The sequence below is a fragment of the Lissotriton vulgaris genome, chromosome 8, assembly GCF_964263255.1.
Source record: "Lissotriton vulgaris chromosome 8, aLisVul1.2, whole genome shotgun sequence".
In the NCBI taxonomy this organism is placed as follows: Eukaryota; Metazoa; Chordata; class Amphibia; order Caudata; family Salamandridae; genus Lissotriton; species Lissotriton vulgaris.
Window position 1 is genome coordinate 97,866,820 of NC_141696.1, and position 13,231 is coordinate 97,880,050.

The 13,231-nt window shown below is 41.7% G+C and overlaps 1 protein-coding gene across 1 annotated transcript in view; it reads right to left on the reverse strand.

Moving 5' to 3' along the window:
- LOC147693517 (ecto-ADP-ribosyltransferase 5-like) overlaps nucleotides 1-13,231 on the reverse strand; it is a 124,155-nt gene that overhangs the window by 15,221 nt on the left and 95,703 nt on the right. The window contains exon 3 of the mRNA XM_086933745.1: nucleotides 7,945-8,668. Within this exon, the coding sequence (XP_086789871.1) occupies nucleotides 7,945-8,668 (724 nt within the window). The remainder of the gene's footprint in view (nucleotides 1-7,944; nucleotides 8,669-13,231) is intronic.

Sequence of the window (13,231 nt, forward strand, 5' to 3'; positions counted from 1 at the left end):
TGTATGTTTTGTGAGTATTTATGTACTTTTGCAAATTCGCCCAAAGGGAATTTCTTTTTGACTTAAGCCAATTGCAAACATGAAGTGGTCCCAAGGGACCACTTCCCTACGTGAATTGTGGCTTCAACATTTTTTCAGAGCAGGTAGTGGTCCCACGGACCACTCCCAACTCTATAAAAATGAAAAGAAAACTTCATTTTTATTTTTAAAATGCAGTCCATTTTCCTTAAGTGAAAACGGGCTGTATTTAATAAAAAATATAACTGCTTTATTTAACCCTTTGGGTGCTCATGACGGAACTATTCTGTCATGAGAACAGGCACTGAAAATCCCTCCGCTGCAGACAGCAGAGGGATTTCCTTTTTTTTGTCGTTCTCTGTAAGTGGGGAAGAGCTTCCCTAACCTCTTGAGGCAGATTTACATGGCGCGCTGACATCCTTGCATTGAAACTGAAACTTAGTTTAACACCATCACTGCTGATGGTATTCTCCCTCTAAGCGGACAATCATCGATTCCCATTGTTCATGACGAGCTCAGCTTGTCATGAGCACACGAGAGGTGTACCTCATGACGAGCTGAGCCCGTCATGAGCATCGAAGGGGTTAAGTTTCATTGTTTTGGTGCTCGAGGGGCTATATCAGCCCCCTGAACACCAAAACACTTGGGAGAGGTATCGTTGGAAAGGGAGGGTGAAGCGACCCCTTGGGCAAGGGCCTTCGCTCCCCTATTTAATTTTGCCACAGCTAGTCTTTCTGCCCCCAGGGGGGGCAGAAAGCAACCTAGACACCAGGGATTCTTTTTTTCTGGGACCAGGGGTGGGGGCTGCCCACAATGGGCATACCAATGCCCCCACCCTGCCTTCCCAAAAGAGGCAAAATACTTTCTGCCCACTCAGGAGGTAGATGGGGCAATAGCCCCTAGGTACCAGGGATTATTATACGTTGGGGTGGGGCTTCCCAGAATAGGCATGCCAATGCCCTCCACCCCAAATGAAATGCTACAGTCTCTCCCCTTCCTGTGGGGCAGATGGGGCAATGGCTCACTAGGCACCAGGGATTTCTTTTTAAACGATCGGGCACCAGGGATTATTAAAAAAAATTGCCAGTCTTTCTGCCCTCCCGGGAGGGAGATGTGGCAATAAACCCTTATCTGCACCGGGGGGGGGGGGGGCAGAAAGCGAACTACACACAAGGATTCGTTTTTTTTCCCCAACGTTCAGGTGTGGGCATGTCAACTAACTCCCTCACCCCCAAAAATTGCCACAGCCTTTCTGCCTGACCCCTAGGTGGCAGATGGAGGCAATAGCTTCTGATTCTCTCTTCCTTTCCCCCCCCACCCCCGGGGCAGAGAGCCCACTAGGTGCCAGGACTTACAATGGCATTTTTATACATAGAGGTGGGGGGCTTCCCCTAACCCCGCCCCCCCCCCTAAGAAATAGCCAGTCTTTTTGTCACACTAGGCACTGGCATTTTTCAGCAAGGTGCCTAGATGTGGATTTTTGGGTCCTAGCGTAGCCGGCACCTACGGGAAACCTAGTGAACCTTTTACATTTTTAACTAGACATGAAGGAGAATCCAGGATGGGGTGCCTTGTGTGCCTCTCACCAGGTTGTGTTACCCAGAATACCTCGCAAACTTCAAACTTAAAATTTAAAAAAAACTAATTGTCATCAAGTTTGTGATAGAGCGTTCTGGAATCTAAGGGGAGCAATAAACTTCCACTAGCCCAGCATTCTTCTAAGCCTCCTGATAAAAATGGTCCTTTACTTGTATGGGTAGGCCTAGTGCCAGTGACAGAAAACGTCCCAAAACGCAACATGGACACATCACATTTTTTCCAGTGAAAACTGACCCTTTCTTGGCAATGTGCCTAGCTGTGGATTTTGTACCCTAGCTCAGCCGGCACCTAAGGAAACCTAGCACACCTGTACATTTTTTTTAACTAAACACCCGGGGGAATTTGGGATATGGTGACTTGTGTGGTTCCCACCAGGTTCTGTTACCCAGAATCCCTTGCAAACCTCAAACTTTGTAAAAGGAAAACACATTTTCCTCAAATTTCTGTGATGAAAAGTTCTAAAATCTGCGTGGATCGACAAAATTCCACATAGCCAGCATTTCCCAAAGTCTCCCGATACAAATGGTACCTCACTTGTGTGAGTAGGCCTGGTACCTGAAGCAGGGAAGGGCACAAAACGTATGGCGCAGACATCAAAATGATCTAGCACAAAATGACCTGGCTTTGCAAGGGGCACCTGCGTTTTTTGCCCTGCTTCCGGCCATCTAGTGAAACCTATCAAACCCACACATTTCTGAAAACTAGGCACCCAGAGGAGTCCAGGGGAAGTATGGCTTGTGTAGATTCCCCCAACGCTTTCCTACCTAGAATCCCCTGAAAACATCAAATTTAGCTGAAAAAATAAAATATTTCTCCCGTTTGTGTGATAAAGTTGTGGGATCACCGGGCTGACACAACTTTCCTACTACCCAGTGTTCCCCCAGGTCTCCCGATAAAAATGGTACCTCACTTGTGTGGATGGGCCAAGCGCCCGCATCAGGCCAGGACCCAGAACATAATTTCAAGACATCAAAATACCGATCACAAAACAACCTGGTTTTTCAAGGGGGTCACCTGGGTTTTTGGTGCGTGCTCTGCGGCTATCTAGGAAAACCCACCAAACCCACACATTCCAAAAAATAGACACCCATTGAAGTCCAGAAGGGTATGGCTTACATGGATCCCCCATCGTTTTCCAACCCAACATGAGGTACCATTTTCCTTGGGAGAACAAGGGGAACGCTGGGTGGTAGGATATTTGTGCTGGCACAGAGATCCCACACAAAAGTGTGAAAAAGTGAATTTATTCAGCTAAATGTGAGGTTTTCAGGAGCTTCTGGGTAGGAAAACGTTGGGGCTCCCTGCAAGCCATACCTCCATGGACTCCCTAAGTCTCTAGTTTTAAGAAATGTGTGGGTTTGGTATGTTAGCCTAGACCTGGTTTTGCAAGGGGGGCACCTGCGTTTTTGGCCACAGGCTTGCGGCCATCTAGGGAAACCTATCAAACCCACACATTTGAAAGCTATACACCCGGAGGAGTCCAGAGAGGTATGGCTTGCGTAGATCTCCAAACGCTTTCTTCTGTCTGTTAACAGGCCAAGACACTGTTTGATATGCGTTCTGTCAAGGACTACTACTCCACCACCCTTGTCCGCTTGTTTAATTAGAATGTCTCTGCCCTTTCAGTTCTTCCAAGGCTAGTCTCGGTTCTGCTCATATTGCAGAAGGCTTTCTTTTCTTCCATTCTCTTAATGTTGTATATAGCCTGTTCAAATGTCACTTCCACTGGGATCCATCAATCAATCATTACATTTCTAAAGCGCGCTATATACCCGTTAGGGTCTCAAGGCGATTGCATGAGGTGGTGGTACAAATGTGGTTTCAGTACGTGAACCTGTCCCCTCTTGGGTGTGGAGTGTTTGGGTGTCCCCTTCCTTTTCAAAAAAATCCTTAAGCTTTGGTTTCCTAAAGATGCCTGCTAGTTCGCAATGGAGACAGAGGAAACTACTACCCCCTGAACTATGAACTGAAACAGGAAATAAAATCCCTGTTGGACACAGCTGAATCATGAAATCTTATTACCAAACATGAGGCAGTCTTTCTCACTACCAGTGAAGGAAAGGTTCCCTACTTCTATATACTGCCTAAAAAGCATAAAAACAAGACACCGCCACCGGGAAGGCCAATCGTTTCTAAAATTGGTTCCCTCGAGCCACTGTCGAAATACTGTGACTTCTTCCTCAAAACCATTGTGCAAAAACTGACACCTACTAACATGACATCAAAAGCCTACCGGTTCTTTTGAAAGATCCAGGTAGATGAGAGCACCATTCTGGTAAGCTTCAACATCGAAAGCCTCTACACTAGTCTCCCGCAAGACTAAACCCCGAAAGTTCTTAGTAGAGCTCTCAATGACACTGAATGGACACAAAACACCCCTAAACATTTCATCCTGGAATGTGCCACCCTAGCACTCAAAAGGAACTAGTTTGAGTGCCAGGGGTACCTTCACTCAGGCGGCACTTCCATGGGGAGCACTTTCACTCCAAGTTTGGCTGGCTGTACATCTTCGACTGAGAAGAAATTAATTCTGGGTGAAGGCAACCCATTCGCACCCTACATGGTATTTTGGAAGAGATACATTGACGACATCCTTGCCATCTGGTAGAGACCAGAAAATACGTTAATGGAATTTATAACCTGGATCAACACATGTGAAAACAATTTAAGGTTCACCCACTCAACGAGTAGTGAGACTGATATTTCTAGACATAGTCATCACTAAACAAGATGGGAGGTTTGGTGACCAGGACCCACCACAAGCCCACGGCTAAGAATAATCTGCTAAGATTTGAAAGCTTTCACCAGAGCCCTCAAAGAAAATCTACCATACGGACAGTTCCTTAGACTGAGGAGGAACTGCAGTAAACTACAAGACTATCGGGACCAGGCAGCTGACCTGACCAAAAAGCTTTCAAACAGGGGTTACCCTGACCATATATTATGTAAATGCCAGAAACCAACCACGAGAGGCCCTGCTGGAGGAACATGTCAAAGCTAAGAAGGAATCACCACTTAACTGTGTAACATAACACTACCTAATCAAGTGAGAAGATCTATTTACAAACATTGGAGTATCTTAGAGACTGGGCACTTAAAATGGGAAACCCCTTGTTTTCCTACAAAAGAGCCAGGAGTAATAAAGACACTAGTTAATACTAGCCCAAGACCAGAGGAACAAGAACAAAACAGTACTTAGCGCATGGGGCCTCCCCAGTGTCACTATCCATGTGGCAGCGGTAGCGTTTTCCATTGAACCACTGCTGCCAAAACACTCCATCTTAATTCAGGCAAAGTGTGGACACAAAGGGCTCACACAAACTGCAATAGCAGTAACGTTGTGTGTCTGATAACCTGCCCATGCGGCTTGCGTCATGTGGGTATGATGGGGAGAAAAGTGAAACAAAGGATCTGCGAACATCGCAGCACAATCAGGTGCAAAAAAATCACAACGAAACTGAGAACACTTCCTCCAAAACAACCACACCACTAATGACATGAGATGGACAGTGATAGTAGTGAAACCAGGCCAGGGAACGACAACGATTGTTTGAAAAGGAACAGCTTTGGGTTTATAGATTAGCCACCAACACCATTGGCTTGAATGATAATATTTCATGGAACACTTAAACATAGATGATCTAGATAACTCAACACCCAACTCTCCAGCTCTGTCCACTACCCCTGTGACTGATCAAGATGAACCTTAACAAGTATTGTCACATGGATACTGTGGTGGTGATTCATTAAAACTCAGAATCAATGTCTTTGACTATAGGCATTTCCAATAAAAACTATTACAGACATATGAGGGTGGTATCAACCAACATCTGACCCCCTTTTTTGTTAAAAAACTTCTATGCAATGGATTGAGTGATATCCCTCCTCTGTTTTAAGTCATAAGGATCATGTAACTACCTATGAGTGTATGCCTCGTAATATACTATCTGTCCTTCGTAAATAAACTTATTCATCAAATATAAGCCTTTTTAGTCCCACTCCCCAACTTACTTTTTGTGCCACTAGCACTTTATTGTAGACCCCTGACAACATTGCGGGATTCACTCCGTTGCCGCAAAATTCACTGCCCCCTTTCCTAACGCATGTGAGGTCACATGACTTGATCGCGGACCACGTGTGCAGATACAGTCAGGAAGTACATTTTGTATTTAAGACACCGGCAGCTAACTGCTCTCATCCCGGGATTCCGTGAGGCCGCATTATAGGTCTTCGGGCAGACACCAAGGTTGCAGGCTGTGAGTATTATCTTGTGCTGCAGTTGGGCACCGCTTTTCATGTTTTTTCCCCCCTGGTTACGACAGTACTCTGCTCTCAGCAAGGGCGTGAGGACTTCGTTCATTTCCTCATGTATTGATCGTATGGTGTAATGAATATATGTATATACCTTTAAGTCTTGCCTTTTTGTAAAGCCACAGAATACACCTACGCCATGGGGCGAAACCATAAATAGTTTCTAGTGAGTTTATTTTTAGTCCATTTTAAAACCTTGGTTCCTCTGACTGTGGCTTTGTATATTTTTTTATTTCACTGGCACTAATGGCTGAAGTATAGGCACACAGGTGATGGATGGTTAAAAAAAGACTCATTCAGTCACTATAGTACGCTCCTGAACTTAGGGAGCCGCATGACACCCACGTACAAACATGAATGATTGTGGGTAGGTTATGGCTGTTAGGAGTGCGCACAAGACTCCTAAGAAAACGCATCACGAATATAGTGCATGATAACTATGTCATAATAAAATGACATGCATAAATTGCTGCTCTTGAACAGTGGAGAGTTAAGATAAGGCGGATGGAGTAACACTCACAGTAGAATTGTGTACATATGTTTTGCTCCGTCTTTCAGAATTATTTTTTTCCCCTACACTGAAGGTGGAAAGATGGCCTAACCGTAAGTGCAGGGTCTGGGGAATTGCTGAACCAGGGAAGGGTGCATCTTAGCGTGCGCAGACCTCCCGGTTCACACATTTGGTCCTGACCAAAACCTGTAATATCATTTAAAGGTTGAAACATGTTGACCGACAACTTTTACTTGTTCACTGATACTTTTTGGTCATTAACGCCATTTTAAGTATCTCACTTGGTTTTTAACCTTTTCTTGTTGCTCCAAATATATTTTTTTTAAAGGAGTACAACAAAGATATTTTTAATCCACTCACCTACACCATTTTTTCACATTGTCAAAAACCCAGCTCCGCTGTAGTTCAGGCGTCGAAGCAGACCCAAGTGGCATTCGGTTACTTGGGTGGGCCCAAATGATGAAGCATGTCACCAACTAGGTTGGTGAGTGAGGGGTTTCTTAAATAAAGAAATATTGTTTCTTATCTATTACTCTCCATTTCTCCAAACCACTAGGACGCGGTGTCCCAGGAAGCTCCCTCTTCTTGTTTTTGATACAAAGGATTATATTGCCAGGTCAAAATGGCAGTTCCCATTGCACACACAGACTCCGCAATGGCGGGCCTGTGACATGTTTAAAGTCCTACTTAAGTGGGTGGCACAAACAGTGCTGCAGGCCCACTGGTAGCATTTAATTTAGAGCCTGGGCACATGTAGGGCAATTTCCTAGGGATTTAGATGTAAATTTAACAACTCTGTGCTTTATTTTTTTCAGACACAAGGAACAGAATCTTCTTTATTAATCTCTGCACAGGAGCATACAATAGTTATATTATTAGTTAAATGTACCATGAATGACATCTGCTATTGATTGTTTGGGAGTCATTTCATTTAGGCCAAGTAAATGCCTTTGGGATCCTATGCCCATTTCTTTAATAGTATGCCCTAAAAACCTGCAATTTCCTTTCAAATAGATTACCAGTCTCAAGGTTTAAAGTCGTCTTTTCACCATTTGCATGCTTAGTGCCATACCCTTTTATATTAACTTATTTCTAGAGGGAATGCAAGAATATAATCTTAATACTTAACAAAATTTCCCAAATCCTCAAAGACAAAACATTGCCTGGAGGAAAGCCAAAGCATCTGAAGAAATCATATTGACTGGTACAATCCTTCTATTCTAATGAAAGTCATGAGTACCCAATGCCGAAATCCATAGTTGGAAACATAGTTGCTCTACTCAAAATGCTCAAACAGAGCTTGTTGATATTAAGTAATTGATATGTAGCTATAAGAATATTTGCATTAAGTTGAAAATCAGATCACAGATTTAGACGTATGGATGTAGGCATGCATGGATGAAAAGACAGAAGTATTAACATGTACAGATGAACCCCCCCAAGTGCACCATCACACCTCCATTAAATCACTCAATTTACAAAGGCAAATAGAGCGTAATACCTACACTTGATGTATGCACAGTTGTGATAGTAACATCTCTTCGTTGTGCTTACTAGGACAAACCGGTGTCCCTCTTTTTTAAAATCTGTCACGTTGAATACTTCATTGGTTGGGATCAATACTTCTTTCTCACTGGGATCATACGAGAATTCTTCAATGTTCACTCCATAGCAAGTCCTTATTTTGAGGTAGGAATCTTGCCCGAAACGCCCTGCGGCTGCTGGGCTGACGGAGGAAGAGGTGAACTGCCCAAATCTCATGCCCTTATCAGATCCACTGGGAGGAACAAAGTTTACGCCCTTGATCCCCCTGTGCACATCTCTGCAGCTTGTCTTGAAGAGCCGTAATCCTGTTGTCAGATAGAAATGTAGAGACTTGAAATGAAAGTCTCTCATGTAACGGTCTTGCGAGGTGACAGACAATCTAACAGCCTCATTAAACCTGCTGGGAAGAGATTTACCTCTGGATAGGTAGTTTTTGTCGGTATAGACTAGGATAGCAATTGCATGGTTATCTTGGAAGTAACGGGGCAGAGATGGGAGATTTTTCTTTTTCTTCCTCTCGTTCCATTCTAGTGCAGCTTTATCCCATGCTCCTCCAAAGTCCTTATCCTTAGCTTTTTCTTCCTCTAGTAGTTTTGTAGAAATGATCTTTTCCATTTTTTCTTCACAGTTGATGTACTGATCATCGTAAGCCATTGGTGTCAGGTCTAACATCTGCGATGCTCCCTGAAAAGTAAGCATACAAGTCCTGTTAGTTTAAATAATGCTACAAATTAAGTCAATAAGGCCTCTTTGTTCATCACACTGATGGGTCCTCCTGAAGACAAACAAATGCCTCACAAGCATGTAAGGAGTTGATAAATTAAGCTCCAAATAAACTGATAAAGGTGGTAGGGTTTAATCTACTAAGGATAGATCTTGTTGACCATGATTTGTAAGGGCCTCAGATCAGCCCAGTTGTAGAGTAATTATCCACAGCAGTTGATGGAAATAAGTAAGTTTATTCGTATAAAGGAAGCACTCCCTGCATACAGCTTCAGTCTCCAAGCGTTCAGTGGTAACTGACTTACAATACAGTTTGTGGTACAGTAGGCGTTAATAACAAACTGTACATAGTCTCGAGTGATGCACAATTAAACCATAATAACACTCGAGACATGTACTGGAATAACAACACTGGCACGAGTCGGCACGAGTGCAAGTGGAAGAATGCACGAGGAAATACTCGCGCCGGGCATGCACTCGCGCTGACTCGTGCACGGAGTACACAACACACCTTCCCTCCTTATAAAAGAGAAAAAACAAAAAAAACAAGTAATAATGAAAAAAGAAAAAAAAAAAAAAAAAAATTACATTTTTCTTGTCACATAAGCAACAAAGTCAGACAACCATTTGGGTTTCTTAGACACTCTTTTGGATAAAGATACACCGCTTAGGACATCAACCTCCTGACTGGAGGTATTATTATTAGAGCAGGAAGGTACAATACATGTAGAATTCTGATTGGTATAACCAGTTCTAGAACAACAAGGCAAAGCATCTGAGTTAACACGAATTACACCTTCCCCGGAATCCTCATCCAAAAAAGAAAGATCAGGATGTACAGAAACAGGTTCTTTGCAATAAACATCCTTGTCAGCTTTTAGAATAGCAATCCTACTCAGGTTCCAAACTTTATTGTTGGACAATCTAACAGAGTTTTTTAATACTTCTAAAACCTCAAAAGGGCCCATAAATGAACTTTCACCCTTCTTGACCTTCCATGGTTTTTTAACTTTAACCAACATACCCACTTCCACTTTCGGATCCTTCTTTGAACCACACTTATCATCAAAGTACTTTTTGTTAGAGCAATGAGTGCGAATGAGGTTTTCCTTAACTATACACAGATCTACGCTTGTAGAAGTAGACTTGACTAACCACGAAGGATTCGCCTTAGTTCTAGGAATTCTTCCCCTCATCACCTCAAAAGGAGAATATCCAGTCATAGAATTCTTGGTTGTCCTGTACATCCATACTTTTTTAAAAATTTCAATTTCCCATTTTTTGTCATCATTACCATTAAACAGTATAGCACTCTTCAAAACCCTATTGAACCTTTCTATTACTCCATTCCCACTAGGATTATATAAGGAAGTAGTGGAATGAACAATGCCAAGTCTTGAAAAATAATCATGAGCCTTCTTTGAATTGAACTGCACCCCATTGTCTGAAATAATTCTCACAGGAAGACCTTCTTCAATAAAAACTTTATCTAAAAAACAAAGGACCGAATCTGTATCTATTTTCTGAACAATTTTGATAATAGGCCATTTAGAAAAAATGTCAATGGCTGCAATGACATACTTAGCTTCATGACCAATAGGACCCATGATGTCTATGGCAATGGTTTCCCAAGGATTGTCCGGAATGGTATGCGCACCCATATTGGGTTTTAAAGTAACCAGAGACTTATCTGAATTAGCACACACTACGCAATTCCTAACTAACCGTTCAATAAACATATCCATCCCTGGCCACCAAAATAAATGTTTAACTTGTTGCTTAGTCCTAACCATGCCACTATGACCTTCATGACCCTGTAACACTATAACCTTCCTCACACCCACGGGTGGAACAATACGCTCGCCTCTTTTGACTATGTTCTCACAACATGAGAGTTCAGACCTCACTTCCCAGAAACTTTTCAATTCAGAGTTCAAACACTTTTTGTCAGGCCAAGTACCAGTAATGTAACTAGCAACATCCTTTAAATTTTCATCAACTTCAAATTTCTCTCTCCACAGAGTTTGATCAATAGCAATAGGACCCTCATCATGAATCATGGCAATCTGAAAATCGTCCCATTCATTATGTAAATCTTCCTGAATAGGTAAAGGCATCCTAGACAAAAAATCAGCAGAAACATTCTCTTTGCCAGGTAAGTACTGTATATTATAAATAAAGTCTTGTAAACGCATGGACATGCGAGCAATACGGGCTGAAGCTCTCAACATGCCTTCCGTGGTGAGGAGACGTACAAGCGGTTTGTGATCACTCCTCAGAGTACATTCCTTTCCCCATACAAATACTCTAAAATGTTCTAAAGCCCAAATGCACGCTAATGTTTCTCTTTCTATTGTGGAGTACTTTTCCTCAGCAGGAGTAAGAGCTCTGGACGCATGTGCAATAATTACTTCTTTACCCTCCTTAGTTTTCTGGGTAAACACAGCACCCAAACCTTTAGCGCTAGCATCAGTAGTCAGAATATTCTGCAGAGAAGGATCAAAACAAGAAAGAGCACTAGCAGAACAAATAGCACTTTTAACATCACAAAATTCCTTCTCACATTCACTTGTCCACTCGAAGACAACTCTATTCTTGATCAACTGCCTAATATTATATGTTCTGCATGAGAAATCAGGCACATATCTAGCATAGAATTCAACTAAGCCCAAAAAGGATCTTACATCATCTTTAGATTGAGGATGAGGAGCAGACTTAATTGCTTCTAAAAGTGAAGGTTTTGGTTTGACACCATCTGCACACAGTTCATGACCTAAGTAATTTACAGAATGGACCCCAAATTTACATTTCTCATGCTTAATGGTAAGACCATGTGTGTTAAGAGCATTCAAAACTTCCTCTAAAGCTGCAATGTGTTTGTCTTTGTCATCATTGAATACCAAGATGTCATCTTGAAAGCAGATTGCACTTTTACAGTCTTTTAAAATGTCTTGCATAACTCTTTGAAAAATTGCTGCTGCAGACGCCAAACCAAAAGGCATCCTGTTGAATCTGAAACACCCAAAAGGTGTGATAAATGCAGTTAGGTCTTTACTCTTTTCATTCAACTCTATCTGATGGTAGGCAGCAGATAGGTCGATAGTTGAAAAAATATTTGACCCCCCAACAACAGACAACATTTCAGAAATACGAGGAAGAGGGAATTGGTCTACAACAATATTGTTGTTAAGGTGGCGAAGGTCAATGCATAGTCTCACCTTGCCATTAGCTCGTCTGGCAACCACTATGGGCGAAACCCACTCAGATGATTCAATTCTATCTATTATGCCACCTTCTACCAAACCATCTAATTCATTTTTAACTTCCTCTCTGACAGCAAATGGAATATTCCTGGCTTTATGTATTTTAGGACAAGCATTATCCTTTAGGCGAATCTCATGTTTAAAATTGGTTAATTTCCCAATACCTTTAGAGAAAACATTAGGGAATTTTTTTAACATTAATGAAGAAATACCATTTTGCTCATCAATTAACATCACTGGATTAGGACTATTCGGATCCAAAACTATGTCAAGTTTGCCAAAGTCAAACCAGCTGAGAACTGACGGACCCTTTTTTGAAACATATAATTTTGCTATGCATTTTCTGTTTTTAAACCTGAAAACTAAGGTCCTAAACCCTAAAATATCTATCCTTCCTCCTGAGTATCCCTCGGGATTGATATCACTGTCCTCTAAGTGACTGCCTAGTCTAGGTACAAATAATTTTTTCCAAACAGATTCACACACTATAGAGTAGGGTGAACCTGAATCTGCGTACATGTTGATTTTCACTCCTCCAATAACCATATCACATAAAGGTTTCTTCTTAATGGTTTTGTCATTCACATTCAAAATTACAGAATCTCTAATGTTCAAAACAAAGGAACCATTAATAGAGTCACTAGTGAAATCCTCATCATCACTGTTTTCGCTAAGTTCAATACACTTAACCTTTTGATTAACTTTACCTTTTCTACAAGCAGATGTAAAGTGGCCCTTTAAGCCACAAATGGAACATTTCTGTTTTAAACCTGGGCAAGATTTGTTATTTGCCAAATGAGACTTACTGTTACACCTAAAGCACTTTAGATTACTTCTTGAATCTTCAAGATTTTCTTTATGAGAAAATACTTGTTTCTTTTTAAAAGAATCCTTATTTCTACCATCATATTTGTGATTGATTTTAGCAACCACATCCTTACTAATGGAAGCCTCTTTACCTTTGACTTGCAAGGCACTCCTGCAAGAAAGTTCAGCTTTCCTTACAATAGCTACCACAAAGTCTAAGTTTTCATCACCATTTATCCAAAGTCTTTCCTGTATAGTTTCATTACTGGAATGCATAACTACTTGATCTCTGATGAGATCTTCTTGTAAATTACCAAATTTGCAATCAAGTGCTAACGTTTTAAGACAAGAAACAAAATTATCTACAGATTCTTCGCTTAACTGTTTTCTTTGAAAAAACTTAAATCTGGAAATTCCTATGCATACTTTAGGAGAACAGTATTTATCAAAGTCA